Source organism: Astatotilapia calliptera, chromosome 7 (assembly GCF_964374335.1).
Source record: "Astatotilapia calliptera chromosome 7, fAstCal68.1, whole genome shotgun sequence".
NCBI classification, from domain to species: domain Eukaryota; kingdom Metazoa; phylum Chordata; class Actinopteri; order Cichliformes; family Cichlidae; genus Astatotilapia; species Astatotilapia calliptera.
In genome coordinates, this window is record NC_137428.1 from 14767687 (window position 1) to 14786133 (window position 18447).

Genomic DNA, 18447 nt, shown 5'->3' on the forward strand with positions numbered 1-18447 from the left:
GTACCGTTTAGTATTTTGTTTCTTAGTGTCTTGTCAGTTTATTTTGGTTTCCTGGTTTACTCCTGCCGTCATCTAATAAAGGATCACTTTCTGTTTAAACTTACACTACTCGTCATCATCTGCTTTTGGGTCCTGTTTTCACTCACATCGGCGCACCCCGCCGTGACACTTTTAATTCATTTGAAAACCTGATGCTTAACCTTGTCTCCACCCCCGCTGTGAAACTCAGAAACCAGTCTTGCTTGTTATCATCTATCGTCCACCTGGGCCTTACACAGAGTTTCTGTCTGATTTCTCAGACATTTTATCTGATTTAGTTCTGAGCTCAGATAAAATAATTATTATGGGTGATTTTAACATCCATGTAGATGCTAAAAATGACAGCCTCAACATGGCATTTAATCTGTTATTAGACTCAATTGGTTTCTCTCAAAATGTAAAAGAACCCACCCACCACTTTATTCACACTCTCGATCTTGTGTTAACATATGGCATAGAAACTGAACATTTAACAGTGTTTCCTGAAAACCCTCTCCTGTCTGATCATTTCCTGATAACATTTACATTTACAATAATCTATTACACAGCGGTGGAGAGTAAACTTTATCACAGTCAATGTCTTTCTGAAAGCGCTGTAACTAAGTTTAAGAATATAATCCACCCACGGTTATCATCTTCAATGCCCTGTACCAACATAGAGCAGAGCAGCTACCTGAACGCTACTCCAACAGAGGTCGATTATCTTGTTAATAATTTTACCTCCTCACTACGTACTACTCTGGATACTGTAGCTCCAGTGAAAACTAAGGCCTCAGAAGTACCTGACTCTGTGGTATAATTCTCAAACACGTAGCCTAAAGCAGATGACTCGTAAGCTGGAGAAGAAATGGTGTGTCACAAATTTAGATGACACACAGCTCTATCTGTCCATGAAGCCAGATAATACACACCAATTAGTTAAACTGCAGGAATGTCTTAAAGACATAAAGACCTGGATGGCTGCTAACTTTCTGCTTCTTAATTCAGATAAAACTGAGGTTATTGTACTCGGCCCTGAAAATCTTAGAAATATGGTATCTAACCGGATTCTTACTCTGGATGGCATTACCTTGGCTTCCAGTAACGCTGTGAGGAACCTTGGAGTCAGACTGTTTTCTTCCATTTGCGCAACATCTCTAACGTTAGAAATATCCTGTCCCAGAGTGACGCTGAAAAACTAGTTCATGCATTTATTACTTCCAGGCTGGACTACTGTAATTCATTATTATCAGGATGTCCAAAAAACTCGCTGAAAAGCCTTCAGCTAATCCAAAACGCTGCAGCAAGAGTCCTGACAGGGACTAGAAAGAGAAAGCAGATTTCTCCTGTATTGGCTTCCCTTCATTGGCTTCCTGTTAAATCCAGAATTGAATTCAAAATCCTGCTCCTCACACACAAGGTCTTAAATAATCAGGCTCCATCTTATCTTAATGACCTTGTAGTACCATATCACCCTATTAGAGCACTTCGCTCTCGCACTGCAGGCCTACCTGTTGTTTCTAGAGTATTTAAAAGTAGAATGGGAGAGAGAGCCTTCAGTTTTCAGGCTCCTCTTCTGTGGAACCAGCTTCCAGTTTGGATTCGGGAGACAGACACTATCTCTACTTTCAAGATTAGGCTTAAAACTTTCCTTTTTTGCTAAAGCATATAGTTAGGGCTGGACCAGGTGACCCTGAATCCTCCCTTAGTTATGGTGCAATAGACGTACAGTGGGGCAAAAAAGTATTTAGTCAGCCACCGATTGTGCAAGTTCCCCCACCTAAAATGATGACAGAGGTCAGTAATTTGCACCAGAGGTACACTTCAACTGTGAGAGACAGAATGTGAAAAAAAAAAATCCATGAATTCACATGGTAGGATTTGTAAAGAATTTATTCGTAAATCAGGGTGGAAAATAAGTATTTGGTCAATAACAAAAATACAACTCAATACTTTGTAACATAACCTTTGTTGGCAATAACAGAGGTCAAACGTTTACTATAGGTCTTTACCAGGTTTGCACACACAGTAGATGGTATTTTGGCCCATTCCTCCATGCAGATCTTCTCGAGAGCAGTGATGTTTTGGGGCTGTCGCCGAGCAACACGGACTTTCAACTCCCGCCACAGATTTTCTATGGGGTTGAGGTCTGGAGACTGGCTAGGCCACTCCAGGACTTTCAAATGCTTCTTACGGAGCCACTCCTTTGTTGCCCGGGCGGTGTGTTTTGGATTATTGTCATGTTGGAAGACCCAGCCTCGTTTCATCTTCAAAGTTCTCACTGATGGAAGGAGGTTTTGGCTCCAAATCTCACGATACATGGCCCCATTCATTCTGTCCTTAACACGGATCAGTCGTCCTGTCCCCTTGGCAGAAAAACAGCCCCAAAAGGGCTCATTCTGCAAAGTTCTTAAATGGTTGGACATTACAGGAATGGCTTAGAGGATGCCCATTCAATCTGTGAGCAAAGATACAGAGGGTCACCTGGGTGAGGATGTTTGCTGTTGAGATACCCAAAACATCTGATGAACCCAGGAAACATCACCGATTATGCATCCTAGGAGATATTACTTAAATACACGAGAGACTAAGAGCTTAGCATACTTTATTATTGAGAATATCTGAAGTGGAAAAAAGTCCATGTGTCACATGTGAATTGTTCCAGCTTGTACACTTAGCACTTGCACTGCTATGTGTGAGAAAATAAGGATCTGAGTGAAATCGTTGTTTTGACTGGAATTATAATCAGCTGACTGGGTAAATAATTTCACAAAAGCAATTTGAAAACTTATGCAGTGCGAACCACAACCTGTTAAAGCTAGCAAGGCTAAAATTGTTGGTCAAAGCAGGATCAATAATCAAATTGCATATTTCCACACTTACACTTATTATTCTGAGTACATACAGCTACATGAAATGCTCCACAGGTACCCACATGGTGTATTCATAATGGCCCAAAGTCTCAGTGTGGAATGATGTATACTTCTTGCCTTCAGAGTTCATCATCACTACATGAAGCGAAGAGAGGAAACACTCAGACAGCATAAAAGATGAATTTAGCCTCCTGATCTGATAATTGAAGCCAACCTGGAAGTGTCTTAAATCTGGAATCTTTTTAAAGGCCACCAATGAACGATAGCTGTGGTTGTTGAAAGACGTCATATCCTATTAAAACCCAGAGTGTACATAAAGTGTTACTTTATACCTTGGCACATACCTTTGACGTTGCGTGATGAACTCTGTATTCCTCGTCCACAGGTAAACGCAAAAAAGGAGTTTTAAAAAAATCTCCGTTTTCGGTGATTCAAAACGGCGTTTACGTGTGGACGAAACAGCTGCGTTTTCAAAAATACCCGTGTAGGTGTGGACTTAGCGTAAAAGAGTTAGTAGTTTATTTCCTTACTACCTGTAATTTATTGCAGATTACTTGTATTTGCTTAATTGCTTGCTAAATGTTTGAGGTCTGAAATAAACCGCAATGGAGCAAAATATGGGTGTATGTGGTTGGAGGATGTGTGCGTGCGTGTGCGCAAACATTTTTCTTGTAAAACAAAGGGGGGCCTACCAAAAAATGTTTGGGAACCACTAATTAATGCCAGAATGTGTGTTGCTCCCAGGGGTCTTCTCCTCCTCCCTCCCTGAAACAAACTGTTTGTATGATTCCCTGCAGCAACCACCTGTCAATCACAGGTGGTCTTCAGGGAATCCCCTCATCTGTTGAAATCCTGAAGCTCTCCTCTCATCCATGCCAGGACATTGCATGGTGACAGGATGAGAAAACAGAGCAGAAATGTGTCAAGAGAGAATTACACTTGCACATAAGAGCTAATTACTGTGGAAAAGTAAGTGGCATGCATGCAGACTGCTGAGACTCCACTGCTGAAATAATCCCACTGGATGCAACAAAAGCTACACAGTGTAACATTAGAAGCAGACACTGTCTGGTCTTACTTAAGAAGAAGATTAACACTTCATACTTAACAGTTCAGGTGTTTTCAGAACAACTTTAGTAAGGTTTACTTTGCACTTCTGAGGTCCTGTGACTACAAGTGTTTGAGAAATGGAGGCAAGTCATAACCCTTATATGTGTTTAGGGTGGTTGACCATGGCTGTGATACTCTGTGAAAGACGTTGCTGTACAATGTCATCCTTTTAGAACTTTTTACGGACAATATATAATTTTGTCATTTAGATGTTTTTATCTAAACACACACTGAATAAACTTCCAAATCCATCTAGGTGGCTAAAAATGCAGTGGTATGGTGTACTTTTCTACTCAAGCTTTTTTTATTTTTTTATTTTTTTTATTTATGAAATTCCACATTCACCAATATTCATCCAAGCTAATCCAGTCTACATCCAAATTTCTTAATTTTAATGTGAATATTTTAATATTCACATACTGATGAACACACCAGAGAGCAGCTTGGGGTTCAGTATCTTGTCCAGGACTTTAAGGTCTTTGAGGAGAAAATGTTCACTTATTCCCTAATATATCCCACCCACTAACAGTGGCCGTGATGAAGAGATAGTCAGTGTTATTTGCTACATTTCTAAGTGGTCATAATATTATGCCTTATCAGTGTAAATATGGAACTATAAAATTTGAATACACTGTTGAATTGCAATATCTGACAAAAAAAATCACTCTGGTGCCAGGGCTGATTGACCATTGCATGTTTTGGGGGCTTAAATATCTATTTGTTTTAACCATTGAGTATGATTCATGCATAAATCACTTATTTATGATACAGTATTTGATTTTACTGCAATACCAATAGGTTTCTAATCTTGTAAACTATCTCAAATAACATCCATCAAGTGAACTATCACAATCATGTCATTTTATTTTCATATTAATGATCTAATAACTGATCAGTTTGTCATGCTGACAATGTGCACAGTCAAGTAACACTGATGAAATGGAAACTTTGTTGGTTTCTTCGGTAGTTGGTAATCAGGGTTGGAATTGTAACTCACAAAAAAGTCATGTGTTAGACTTATTGAGAACACAGGCTGTTTTACAAGAGGGATCTGGTCAAAAAAGCAGTCCTTTATCTTTACATTTGTAAAAGTAACAAGTAATCTAAGGCTGTTTTATTTATGTATTTATTCATTTTACATTACACTCCTCCTTGAATCGCTACCTTATCGTGGTGGAGGGGTTTGTGTGTCCCAGGGATCCCAGGGGCTATGTTGTCTGGGGGCTTTTGCCCCCTGGTAGGGTCTCCCATGGCAAATTGGTCCTGGGTGAGGGACCAGACAAAGAGCGATTCAGAAGACCCTTATGAAAAGGATATCGAGGGAACAGTTTACCGTGCCCGGGATAGGGTTACCGGGGCCCCGCCCTGGAGCCAGGCCCGGGGAGGGTGCCCGAGGGCGAGCGTCTGGTGGCCGGGCCTTAGTCCATGGGGCCCGGCCGGGCACAGCCCGAAGAGGAGACATGGGCCCATCCTCCCGCAGGCCCACCACCCGCAGGAGGCGCCATAGGGGTTGGGTGCATTGTGTGTCGGGTGGCGGCCAGGAGCGGAGGCCCTGGCGGACTGACCCCCGGCTGCCAAGACTGGCAATAGGGACATGGAATGTCACCTCTCTGGTGGGGAAGGAGCCTGAGTTAGTGCGTGAGGTTGAGAGGTACCGGCTAGATATAGTCGGGCTCACCTCTACGCATGGCTTGGGCTCTGGAACCAGTCTCCTGGAGAGGGGCTGGACTCTGTCTCAGTCTGGAGTTGCCCCTGGTGAGAGGCGGCGGGCTGGGGTGGGTATTCTAATATCCCCTCGGCTTGCTGCCGTTTCGTTGGGGTTTTTCCCGGTGGACGAGAGGGTTTGTTCCCTGCGCCTTAGGGTCGGGGAACGGGTCCTGACTGTCATCTGCGCTTATGCGCCGAGTGGCAGTTCAGAGTACCCAGCCTTCTTAGAGTCCCTGGGGGGGGGGGGGTGCTGGAAGGTGCTCCACCTGGAGACTCTGTTGTCCTGCTGGGAGACTTCAATGCTCACGTGGGTAACGACAGCGAGACCTGGAGGGGCGTGATTGGGAGGAACGGCCTCCCTGATCTGAACCCGAGCGGTGTTTTGTTATTGGACTTCTGTGCTAGTCACAGTTTGGCCATAACGAACACCCTGTTCGAACATAAGAGTGTCCATAAGTGCACGTGGCACCAGGACGCTCTAGGCCGTAGGTCGATGATCAATTTTGTAATCGTATCACTAGACCTGCGACCATATGTTCTGGACACTCGGGTAAAGAGAGGGGCTGAGCTGTCAACTGATCACCACCTGGTGGTGAGTTGGATCAGGTGGCGGGGGAGGACGCTGGACAGACCTGGTGCACCTAAACGCGTAGTGAGGGTGTGCTGGGAACGTCTAGCAGAGGCCCCGGTCCGCGAGATCTTCAACGCACACCTCCGGCAGAGCTTAAACAGCATTCCGAGGGAGACTGGGGACATTGAGTCCGAATGGACCATGTTCAGCGTCTCCATTGCCGAAGCTGCTGCATTGAGCTGCGGTCGCAAGGTGGTTGGTGCCTGCCGTGGTGGTAATCCCCGAACAAATTGGTGGACACCAGAGGTGAAGGGAGCCACCAGGCTGAAGAAGGAGTCCTATCGGGCTTGGTTAGCCTGTGGGACTCCGGAGGCAGCCGACAGGTATCAACAGGCCAAGCGGAATGCGGCTCGGGCAGTGGCTGAAGCAAAAACTCGGGTGTGGGAGGAGTTCGGAGAGGCCATGGAAAAAGACTTTCGGACTGCCTCGAAGAGATTCTGGCAAACCGTCAGGCGTCTCAGGAGGGGAAAGCGGTGCTCTACCTGCACTGTGTATAGTGCTGGCGGAGCGCTGCTGACGTCGACTGAGAAAATTGTCAGGCGGTGGAAGGAATACTTTGAGGACCTCCTTAATCCCACTGACACGTCTTCCGAGGAGGAAGCAGAGTCTAGGGATGAGGGGAATGACCCGCCAATTTCCGGGGGCGAGGTCACTGAGGCAGTTAAACAACTCCTTGGTGGCAGAGCCCCTGGTGTTGATGAGGTCCGCCCCGAGTTCCTGAAGGCTCTGGACGTTGTAGGGCTTTCTTGGTTGACACGCCTCTGCAATGTTGCGTGGAGATCAGGGGCAGTACCTATGGACTGGCAGACCGGGGTGGTGGTCCCCATCTTTAAGAAGGGGGACCGGAGGGTGTGTTCCAACTACAGGGGGATCACACTCCTCAGCCTCCATGGGAAAGTCTATGCCAGGGTGCTGGAAAGGAGAGTTCGTCCGCTAGTCGAACCTCGGATACAGGAGGAACAATGCGGTTTTCGCCCTGGTTGTGGAACACTGGACCAGCTCTTTATCCTCTCGAGGATACTTGAGGGTGCATGGGAGTTTGCCCAACCAGTCTACATGTGTTTTGTGGACTTGGAGAAGGCATTCGACCGTGTCCCTCGGGGTGTCCTGTGGGAGGTGTTGCGGGAGTATGGGGTGTCTGGCCCATTGCTACGGGCCATTCGATCCCTATACGACCGTTGCAAGAGCTTGGTTCGCATTGCCGGCAATAAGTCGGACTCGTTCCCGGTGGGTGATGTGCTCCGCCAGGGCTGCCCTTTGTCTCCGGTTCTGTTCATAATTTTTATGGACAGGATTTCTAGGCGCAGCCAAGTGGCGGAGGGCTTTCGCTTTGGTGGCCTCAGAATCTCATCTCTGCTTTTTGCAGATGATGTGGTTCTGTTGGCTTCATCGGGTGAGGGCCTCCAGCTCGCACTGGAGCGGTTCGCAGCCGAGTGTGAAGCAGCGGGAATGAGGATCAGCACCTCCAAATCTGAGGCCATGGTTCTCAGCTGGAAAAGGGTGGAGTGCCCACTCCGGGTCGGGGATGAGTTCCTGCCCCAAGTGGAGGAGTTCAAGTATCTCGGGGTCTTGTTCGCGAGTGATGGGAGAAGGGAGCCGGAGATCGACAGACGGATTGGGGCTGCAGCTGCAGTAATGCAGACGCTGCACTGGTCCATCGTGGTGAAGAGGGAGCTGAGTGTAAAAGCGAAGCTCTCAATTTACCGGTCGATCTACGTCCCTACCCTCACCTATGGCCACGAGCTGTGGGTAGTGACCGAAAGAACAAGATCGCGGATACAAGCGGCAGAAATGAGCTTCCTCCGAAGGGTGGCTGGCCTCTCCCTTAGTGATAGGGTGAGAAGTTCGGCCATCCGGGAGGGGCTCGGAGTAGAGCCGCTGCTGCTCCACATCGAAAGGAGCCAGCTGAGGTGGTTCGGGCATCTGACAAGAATGCCCCCTGGGCGCCTCCTGGGTGAGGTGTTCCAGGCATGCCCTACCGGGAGGAGGCCCCGGGGCAGACCCAGGACACGCTGGAGAGATTATATCTCTCGGCTGGCCTGGGAACGCCTTGGTATTCCCCCGGATAAGCTGGAGGAGGTGGCTGGGGAGAGAGAGGTCTGGGCCTCTTTGCTTAGGCTGCTGCCCCCGCGACCCGGCCTCGGATAAAGCGGATGAAGATGGATGGATGGATGGACATTACATTCCTGGAGAAATATTAGATTACTTGTTACTTCTGTATTACTCAATAACATGTGCCCAGATGCGCTGCCACACATTTATCATTTAAATCCATCCAAATCTAAATCCTTATTCTAATAAGCACAAGTGTGAACATAAAACTGAAAGAAAGCTTAAAACCATCTCAAAGAGAACTTTACAGTGATTGCCAAAGAGATTCTGTAGAAACGGGTATGGATAGAAGTTGAAAAAGACAATTTAGACTGCTATCTCTGCTTTTCTTAACCGTAAAGGTCAGGCTCTGGCTGCTTAACTGGGGTCAGCATGGAGTCAACTTTGTATTGCCATGCTGCCATTGCAGGTACTGTGGCTTAGCAGTAGTTGTCACGATCCTGGGTCTTATGACCCAGTGTTTTGAGTTTTAGTTCATTTTGATGTTTATAGTATGTTTAAGCTCATTAGGTCTCCTAGGTTCATTTGCTTATTAGTTCCCCCTTGTGTTTCCAACCCATGTTAAGTCTCCCCTGCTCTTCATGTGTTTCATGTCTGTGTCTTACGTTGTCAAGTTCTGGTTGTCATGTCTGCGTCTCATTATGTTTCCTATTTTATTTTGAAGAGATCTTGTGTTTTTATATTATGGTTTATGTTTTGAGTCCTTTGTTGTACTGTTTCTTGTTTCCCTAGGTCTGTTATGGTTATCATAGGTTTAGTTCTTTGGCTTTGTCATATGGCTTCCCTGTGTTCCATGTTATGTCCACTGTGACGTTTTTGTACCATGTTTCAGGTTCTGTCTCCCCAGTTGCTGTTAAGTTTGCATGTTTAGAATTCAGTCAGTGTTTCCTGTTTTACTTTGAAGGTCCATGTCTCATGTGAGTGTTTCTAGTTTTGCTTCCCTTGTCTCGTCACTCCCGGGGGTGAGTTATAATGACTGCCTTTCACACATCCCACCTGAAGCCATAACTGAAAAGGACAATAAACTCACCCCAGACACTGTTGGAGTCTCCCTTTTGGATGATGACATAGACTGGGAAAAGTTTTTTCATTTTGCTCCCTTTGAACAGGGAGAAATCAAAGACAATAAGCACTCGCCAAAGGCTGCAAATGCTTTTAAAGGAAAAACTGTGAGCAATGTCACCAGGTCTAAAACACTCAGTTCAGGGTCTGTCAGTTCAGGTTTTGTCAAGTCTGGCTCAGTCATCCCTAAGTCAGCTCACTCTAAGACTATTAACCCGAGGACGTCAAAACCTGCTAAAACAAAGACTGTAAAACAGGGTGGGAAAAATGCTAAATTCATTTTGGCTAGGTCTGTTTTTGTCGACCCAGTACATATTAACCCTAAGCCTGCCAATTCTAAGACTGTTTTTTCTGAGCCCGCTCCTTTGCCTGCTTGTGTTCCTGCTCCCGAGGTAGCTCGGGCCCAGCGTACCCCTGCACCCGTACCAGTTCCTCGGGTGAGGGAGGCTGAGGTCCAGTTGGTCCCTGCTCTGGTTTCCAGGCCGGCTGAGGCTCTGTCAGTTTCTGCACCCGTACCAGCTCCTCGGGTGAGAAGGGCAATTGCCCAGCCGTTGCCGGTGCCTGTCCCGGCTTCCAGGGTGAGGGGGGCTGTGAACCAGTCCACCCCTGCACCCATGCCGGTCCCCAGGGTGAGGTCAGCCAGGATACAGCCCGTCTCTGCACCTGTACCTACTCCTCGGGTGGGAGCGGCTAGTGTCCGGCAGGTGCCTGCACCCATTCTTGTTTCTGCTGAAGGCTCAGGCAACCCCGCCCAGCAGTCCTCCCTGTGTTCCAGAGGCTCAGGAGAGTTCAGTCCACAACCATCACCACCATCACTACTGCATGCTTTTCAGTCTATAGCTCAGTCATTAGCTCTGTTAGCAGCCCAGTCCATAGTTCATTTTCCTGTGTTTCCGTTAGCTCAGCCCTTAGCCCACTGTGCAGCTCAGCCAGCTCCCCAGTGTTTAGCTCAGTCATTTGTTCCATCACCTGCTCAGCCTTCTGTTCAGCCAGTAGTCTCTGCACCTACTGGTCCTGCCACTGCGTCAGCTGGAGGGCCCGAGGAGCCCCTCCAGCCTCATGCCACGTCAGCTGGGGGTTCAGGAGAACCGCACCAGCCTCATGCCACATCAGCTGGAGGGCCCGAGGAGCCCATCCAGCCTCGTGCCACGTCAGCTGGGGGTTCAGGAGAACCGCACCAGCCTCATGCCTCGTCAGCTGGAGGGCCCGAGGAGCCCGTCTGGCAACCTTCCCCGTCAGCTGGAGGGTCCGATGGGTCCGTCCAGCCTCCTGTCTCCGCTGGAGGGTCCGAGGGGCCCGTTCAGCCTCTCTCCGCGTCAGCTGGAGGGTCCGAGGGGCCCGTTCAGCCTCCTGTCTCCGCTGGAGGGTCCAAGGGGCCCGTTCAGCCTCCCGTCTCCGCTGGAGGGTCCGAGGGGCCCGTTCAGCCTCAAGCCACGTCAGCTGGAGGGCCCGGGGAGCCCGTCCAGCCACCATCTACTTCTGCGTCGTCTGGTCCAGCCGCGGCCTCTGCTTCTGCCACGCCTGGTCCGGCCTCCGAGCCTTTGTCCTCCACGCCTGGTCCAGCGATTGTTACACCCCCGTCCAAAGTACATCCAGCACCTCGGCATCGTCGGCCAGTTTCTGGGCCTCTAGCCGGACGTCATCGCCGTCGTGGTCGGCCCCCAGACCGCCTTCGCCTGAGTCGCCGCCGTTGCCTTCCACACGGTCGGCCCCCTGACCTGTCTCTACGTCATCACCGCCGCCGCCGTCTTCCACGCGGCCGGCCTCCGGACCCGCTCTGTAGCCGCCGCCATCTTCCACACGGCCGGCCTCCGGACCCGCTCTGTAGCCGCCGCCATCTTCCACGCGGCCGGCCTCCGGACCCGCTCTGTAGCCGCCGCCGTCTTCCACGCGGCCGGCCTCCGGATCTGTTCTGCCGCCACTGCCACTTTTTCACGTGGCCGGCCCCGGAACAGCTGAATTGTGAACTTTTGTGCTGTCGCCCCCCGGGTTGACCTTCTGACCTCTTTGGACATTTGCCTCCCTGTTTTGAACTGTTTTTGTGTCTTTGGACTCAGTTTTGGTTCATGCTCCTCATCTTTTGTTTGGTTTCGTTCCCTCTGTCCGGGTCCCCCGCCTCCCGCCCTGGGTGGGTTGTTCTCTGTTTGTCTTGTGTTTTGGTTCTCGGGTTTGGGCTGTCGGGAGCCAGCCCTTGGGGGGGGGGGGGGGTGATGTCATGATCCTGGGCCATGTTGGCCCAGCAGTCTTAGTATTCATGTCTTTTCGTGTATTGTTCCTTATTTGATTTCCCCTTGTGACTTTTATCCCCTGTGTGCCCCTCTATGTATCTGTGAGCCCTCGTCTCCCCTCCTTGTGTTTCATTCCATGTTTCCCCAGCCCACTATGCCCGTGCTCTCTCTCTCCTCCTGTCTGCACCTCTGTGTACTTCCTGTTTTACTTTGACAGTCTCCCTTCAGTGTTGTTTACTCCTGCCATGTCTTGTTATGTTTATCTGTGTCAGCTGTGCTCCCATGTGTGGCCACTTCCCCTGATCGTCCCTCTTGTGTATTTAGTCTCTGTGTTTCATGTAGTCTGAGTCGCGTCGTCTGTGTTCCCACCCTCCGTGTTTCCATGCCCAGTCTTTTGTATCCCCAGCCATAGCATAGATTGTTCCCAGTTTAGGTTTGTTTAGTTACTGCTCTTGTGCTGCCCTCATTCTTGTTTCTTTCGTGATCATCAGTCACAATAAAAGGCTCGCTTTTGTTTAAGTGCACTCCCGTATCCTCACTTGTGTTCGCACCTGGGTCCTCAACACACTCTCCACACGGTCTGCCACTGCGACCGTGACAGTAGTGGATAGTTGTGTCTATCCAGTGTCCAACCCAGTATCACGGCAAAGCAAGTATGTATATGCTGATCCACCGTGTCCATTTCCCGCTTTGCCTATCCAAAACGTGAAATGGGCACGCATGCAGAAATAGCATTACCAGCAAGGGGAAATAATATAACCACGAAGTCGGTAGTGAGCAAAAAACGTATGAAGTGCATTCCAGGATCCGTAATTGTCAGAAACGATTAAGCTAGGCGGCTGATTTGTATGTACATGCAAATGTGTTAATAATGTCTATTTAAACCCCCCCATTATTTTCATGTTGGCTTGAAATAAAATATCTCACTCTGCTGTTACTGCAGTTTACTGCAACTTACTGCAAGTGTGTCCTTTTCACACTTTGGATAGGCAAAGCGTGAAATAGACATAATCAAATGGCGTATCTATTACATGTTTTGCTGTTTTCTTAGAATGAATATGTCATGAACCGCTGTGTGGCAGGCAAGCAGGAGTGGTGGACCCAAAATGCAGAACTCAGACACGGAAGTGAAACTTAAGGCGCAGCTTTATTGCTGGGAAAAACCTCGTACAAACTAAACTCACCAAAAGAAAACCAAAAGTCAGAACAGAGGAACCAAGGACTGAAACACTGGAAAGAAACACTAAACTGGAGCAGGAGACCAAACACTAGGAACATAGAAGCAGAACACACAGCTAGATGAGGGTACGACGCGACACTGACACAGAGAAACACAGGGCTTAAATACACAGATGGCAGTAATCAAGGGATGAGAGACAGGAGGGGAACACACCTGGGAGAAATCACAGCTGACGAGACAGGGGAAACGTAAACTGAGCACACTCACATACGACACAGACCTTCACAATAAAACAGGAAACTCAGACACATGGAACCAGACAAGACATTGAACTAAACAGACAGATTCACAAACAGATGGGGTGACACCATAGACAGAGACACAGACTCAAAGGCAGACCAAATATAACACACAGAACTCAAACAATAATAATCATCATCATCATAAACTAGAAAATGATAACTAAAAGCGCTGGGTCACCGACCCAGGACCATGACAGAATAAATTATATTTAATGTCACTATTCATAGTACGGTGAAACTAGCAATTAGTGGCCTTCAGTTACAACGTCAGTATCTACATGAAGATTCATGGGGCTCTACTGCAAGCACTACTGGATGGATGCACTGTTTTCAATATCCTTGGTCATGCTGTTGTTAAGCAGTCTCACTTACTAATTTCTTTTATGTGGGAGTATTTATACCACTGGGATTTTAAAATGCATTTGTATGTATGGTTTCCTGCTTGAGAAAAGCACTTAAAACCTTTTCCCCCATGTGCTTCAGTGCCTCTAACTGACCCTTGCTAATTTGCATAAAGGCCCTTAAGGTCTGACCTGAGTTTGAACCCAGCAGGAAATCACAAATCCAATCTCAGAATGCCTCTCAGATGCCCCATCACCCTCCCCCTTTATTACAGATACAAACTCAGCGTGAGTGAAGCCATAAAACAAATGAGCTAGTGCTCCCAGATAGCATCTTCTTCAGTACACACGTTCAGATGTAGCTACACAAATCAAAAAGTGTCAACAGTTTGTGCAGAATGCAGCACTTTTGATATTCCGTTTGATATTTGTAAGCCAGCTCGAGTGAAGCTTCACCTTTATATCCTACTACCTATAGGAGAGCCTTCTCTGCAGCTGAAGTGCATAGATCTAGGGGCTGTCACCTGTAATGAATCACTACCTCTCACCATCATGTCTGCCCAGCTTGATAAGGCCCTCCACTTTCAGCGTATCTGTCCCATCACCGCAAACATGGGGGGAGGGGGGGAGGGGGGGGGGGTGCTGCTTCCTATCATCTGCCAGGATTATTTCAGGTGCTGCCATGTCAAACGCCTTCCTCCGCAAATTATCATTTTTATTAGAACATAGGGAGAAAAGTGGGTTGTTTACAGGACAACCCTAACCCCTCTCCACCACTGCCACCCAATGTCTTTACTGCATGGGAAGAGAAATGACCCCAACCTTGCACAGGTAAGCAGCAGTACAAAGAAACAGAGCCACAAAGTCAACTGCTGCTCTATTTTTCCTAGAGACACTTTAAGAAATATCAGTTGTCAGACAGTGATTTGATTTGGAGAAATTTAATATATGGTCAAATCTTCATTACACCGCAAAATGTACAATATTAGGCTTTCAGCAAAAAAAGAAGAAAAAAAAATCTTGAGTTACCACATTATGACATCCCATTGAATAGATAAATATTCTAAGCCGAAGTTTTTGAACGACATTATTGTGTGTGAGCGCTGAACAGTCTAACATGTTGTTAGGACACTGAGCAGCTCTTGTAATTTAATGCATTTAAGACTAGAAGTACCTAACATATGCCCATCTAGCTGAGCAGAGCGTAAGTGAGTAAAAACAAATAACTAGACATAAGAAATATCAAAAAAATCTGTTTTTGTTTTTTGTGTCTAAACAAAAACAAAATCTATTTTGTATTCAATTTTTTCTCATTTTCTTCCATGTGTTATAGAAAAAAAAGTAAAGCAATAATTGGATGTTAGATTATGGGATTATTTAAAGTCTGTAGTTTAAGTACAGACTGTAAGTTAAGTCAGTTTTAGTGATGGAGTTTTTGTTATCTATGAACTCTAGCTTAAAAGCTGTGTGTGTTGTGAGGATGCATGAATAAATTGCTGAAACTGTCTTCTTATATTCCAAAATGTAAAATGGTTTTTGTTTACTCAGCGGTTTCAGTAACAAACACTTGACTCCAGATGGTTGTGATCATTTATAGCTCTCCCTCTTTCTCTCTCTCTATCTACCACTGTCTTTCCCCCTGTCTCCCCTCCTCCAGGCAGCATTGTGTATCTGGGGATGATGTTTGGAGCCTTTTTCTGGGGTGGCCTCTCAGACAAAGTGGGCCGCAGACAGTGCCTGCTTATATCCATGTCAGTCAACGGCTTCTTTGCCTTCCTTTCCTCCTTTGTCCAGGGCTACAGTATGTTCCTCTTCTGCCGCATGGTGTCTGGCTTCGGGTAAGTTTGTTTAACTTTCCTCTTCTCACGCTCCTGCAGACCCTCTGATCTATCTTCCCACCACTTCCTCTGCTGTCTCTCCTCCTCCAAATTCAAAACACATGACAAGAGGTTATACTAACTGCCAGGCATCCGCTCTTCCTCATACCCAGGGGTATAGAAGAAATAAAGCAAAAGAGAAAGGTCTGCAGAAATCAGCTAGTAGTGTAAATGAACATCTGGGTGTTTTAATGCTAGCATGGTCTGCTTGGCTGCACAGATCCTTGACAGCCCTCCCATCTCAGTGACATGATATCCTTTTTAGATTGTATAGTGTATGAACATTTAGATCAAGTTGTGATGGATTAAGCTGGTGCTGCTTCATGACTAGACCAAAATGGATATTCAAATCAGAATGGGCCACAGTGCCTGAGGGCATTCATGACTGGTTTACCTGAGCTGCACTCAGCTCTTGTGCATTTAATTACAGTTCTGTAAGCAACCAGTAAACCTCACATCATCTGAAAAACAGCTTCTGCCTTAATGGCTTTAAAATTTCATTAGCAGCTTTAGCTTTTATGTCACCACTAGTTGTCAATCTGTATGCAGAAAGTAGTCTATGGTGTGGGATGGTATCTATGATTGTACATATACCTTTGGGAATAACAGCAAAGAGGCATTGCTTTGTAAGGGGTCACTGAGATCTTCTGTTTTGTTTTCCATCCTCATTCTGGCAGAAATACGATCTGGCATCCAGTGCTGTGTGTTTCACTGTTCCTTTCATTGAGTTTTTCCTACCTTATTAGCATTGCTATCAGAAGCTGTCTCAGCAAATAGGAAAAGACATTCACAGCACAGTGCCATAATAAAAAAAAAAAAAAGAATTCACACAGATTAAGTTTTAGTGCAATTTTACTTAATGTTCTAAACCAGTTTGTCATATCAGTCACTCCTCTGGCAAAACCTTAAACAGGTTTTGACATTTTTAGAATGAATATCATAGACAATTATTTTCATACATATATAACCTCTTACTGTAAGTTTCTCCCACGCAGACATGAAGGAAGCAGGACAAAAGGCACAACCCAATCTCATCAGATTCTCGGGTGTCACCACAATCTTGAATATTTACTGGATACTTTATACATGGTTGGTTTTTTTGTTTTTGAGAATTGAAAACAAGCCATATACATTTTCATTTGCTTTAAGCCTTTTTGCAGTTACGCAGTTTCTATGAATATGTAATGTTGATGATCTGAAAAGGTTTTGATTTTGTTTTATTTACTTTATCTTAAATGGAAAGGGGTGTACCCCACCTCTAATTAAGTGTTAGGACAGGCTCTATCACCTCATCTTAGACATATAAGCACTTTGAAAAATTTATGAATAAATGGATGGATTATCTAATATTGGCATCTTTCAGGTAATACAAAGCATATGGCAATGCAGATTCTTTACTTGTTCCTCATGAGTTAGCGCTTAGTTTCTACATGTAGTGAGAAATTAAAATGTCACAGATGGCTGCTCAAGTGAGAAATTTGGGATATAACAGCTACAGCTCAGATCAGACTTTAAAGGAGAAGTTCAACATTTTCAATACATGCTATCTTTGTTTTTCTCCAAAGCCATCTATCCATATTAAATTCAGCTAATTAATGTTGAAATGAATCAGAAACAAATGTATAATAATAAAAGAAATGCTGATTGCTCTTTATCTGCCTCTCATTTGCAACACTGTAGTCAACCATAAAACTGACAGTAAAACCAGTGCATCTCAAAAAGTTGTGCATAGATGAACATACCTTTCAGAAGTTTTTGTATTGTTAAAGCTTTTTTTATTGATCTGTAGAAATAACTAATACATTATCAGATACTGTATTTTCATGAACTATGAGCCATTATCATCAAAATTAAAACAAAAAGGCTTCGTGTTGAATGATTACATGAAAATGTAACTTTCTGAAATAAATTATGAAAAAAAAAACCTTTTTGATGATATTCTAATTTTAAGAGATACACTAGTAAGATTTGCCATTTGGTTTTTTTCCTCTTCAAATATGTACGACACTCTGAGGCTATGAAAAAAATGGGCACTGTCACTGCAGTCACAGATGGGCTCCTTCTGACTCTACTGACATCTCACTGAAAGGGTTCAGTTCAGTGCACCTATCCCTCACATCAACACAAGATACAACAACGTACTAATATGGAACAATGCAATTTGAGACATGTTCACTATGTTAAATTTAAAGGCCACACAACCTGTGATTCTGGAAAATGATATAATAAGCAAGTTTGATAGAAAGCAGCAAAGATGGCTCAAAGACTGTAATATCCTGTGTGCTACAGTGTGGTGATTTTTCATTTTCTTTGGTCAAGAAGATGACAGTATAGTTTGTGCAAATAAATACTAAGCTGCAGTGGATAGTGCCGTTGCCTCCTGATGATCTGGTAAGACTCAGAAAATAAGCCAGAATAGTGTAGAATCTGCTTTGTGACATGAATGAACAAAAAATGTGCGAAGACATGTTCTAAAAAAAAGTTTCAGACGTTTGTACAATTCACAGTGACAAATGAAGAAATGTTTTCTGTAACAATAAATCAGTTTCATATTGTGATAAATGTTCATTGTTGCAAGCGCTGATGAGGCAAATGAGGATTGCCTTTTTGAGCATGCATAGCTAATTACAACAAGCTGTATTTACAGGATCGGTGGAGCAGTACCGATAGTATTCTCATACTTTGCGGAGGTGTTGGCTCGCGAGAAGAGAGGAGAGCATCTGAGCTGGCTGTGCATGTTCTGGATGATTGGAGGAATTTATGCCTCAGCCATGGCCTGGGCTATCATCCCACACTATGGTGAGTGACATGATGTACCACTTCTAAAAAAGGTTACATTAACATGACAGCAAAGCAGCACTAAAGGGAAATCATTAAAATGATCGAAGAAATTTGTCATAAAAATGTTAAAGTGTATTATTACATTTTCCCACCTCATAATATTGCTCCTTTATTTTATATTTTTGCTTTTTTTTTATATTATCAAGTTAGTAGAGTTTACAATGA

The 18447-nt window shown here is 45.5% G+C and overlaps 1 protein-coding gene across 2 annotated transcripts in view; it reads left to right on the forward strand.

Moving 5' to 3' along the window:
* LOC113025427 (synaptic vesicle glycoprotein 2C-like) overlaps nt 1-18447 on the forward strand; it is a 69641-nt gene that overhangs the window by 18797 nt on the left and 32397 nt on the right. For both annotated transcript variants that reach the window (XM_026173145.2, XM_026173144.2), the window contains exons 3-4: nt 15222-15402; nt 18089-18240. In XM_026173145.2, coding sequence (XP_026028930.2) covers nt 15222-15402; nt 18089-18240 — 333 coding nt within the window. The remainder of the gene's footprint in view (nt 1-15221; nt 15403-18088; nt 18241-18447) is intronic.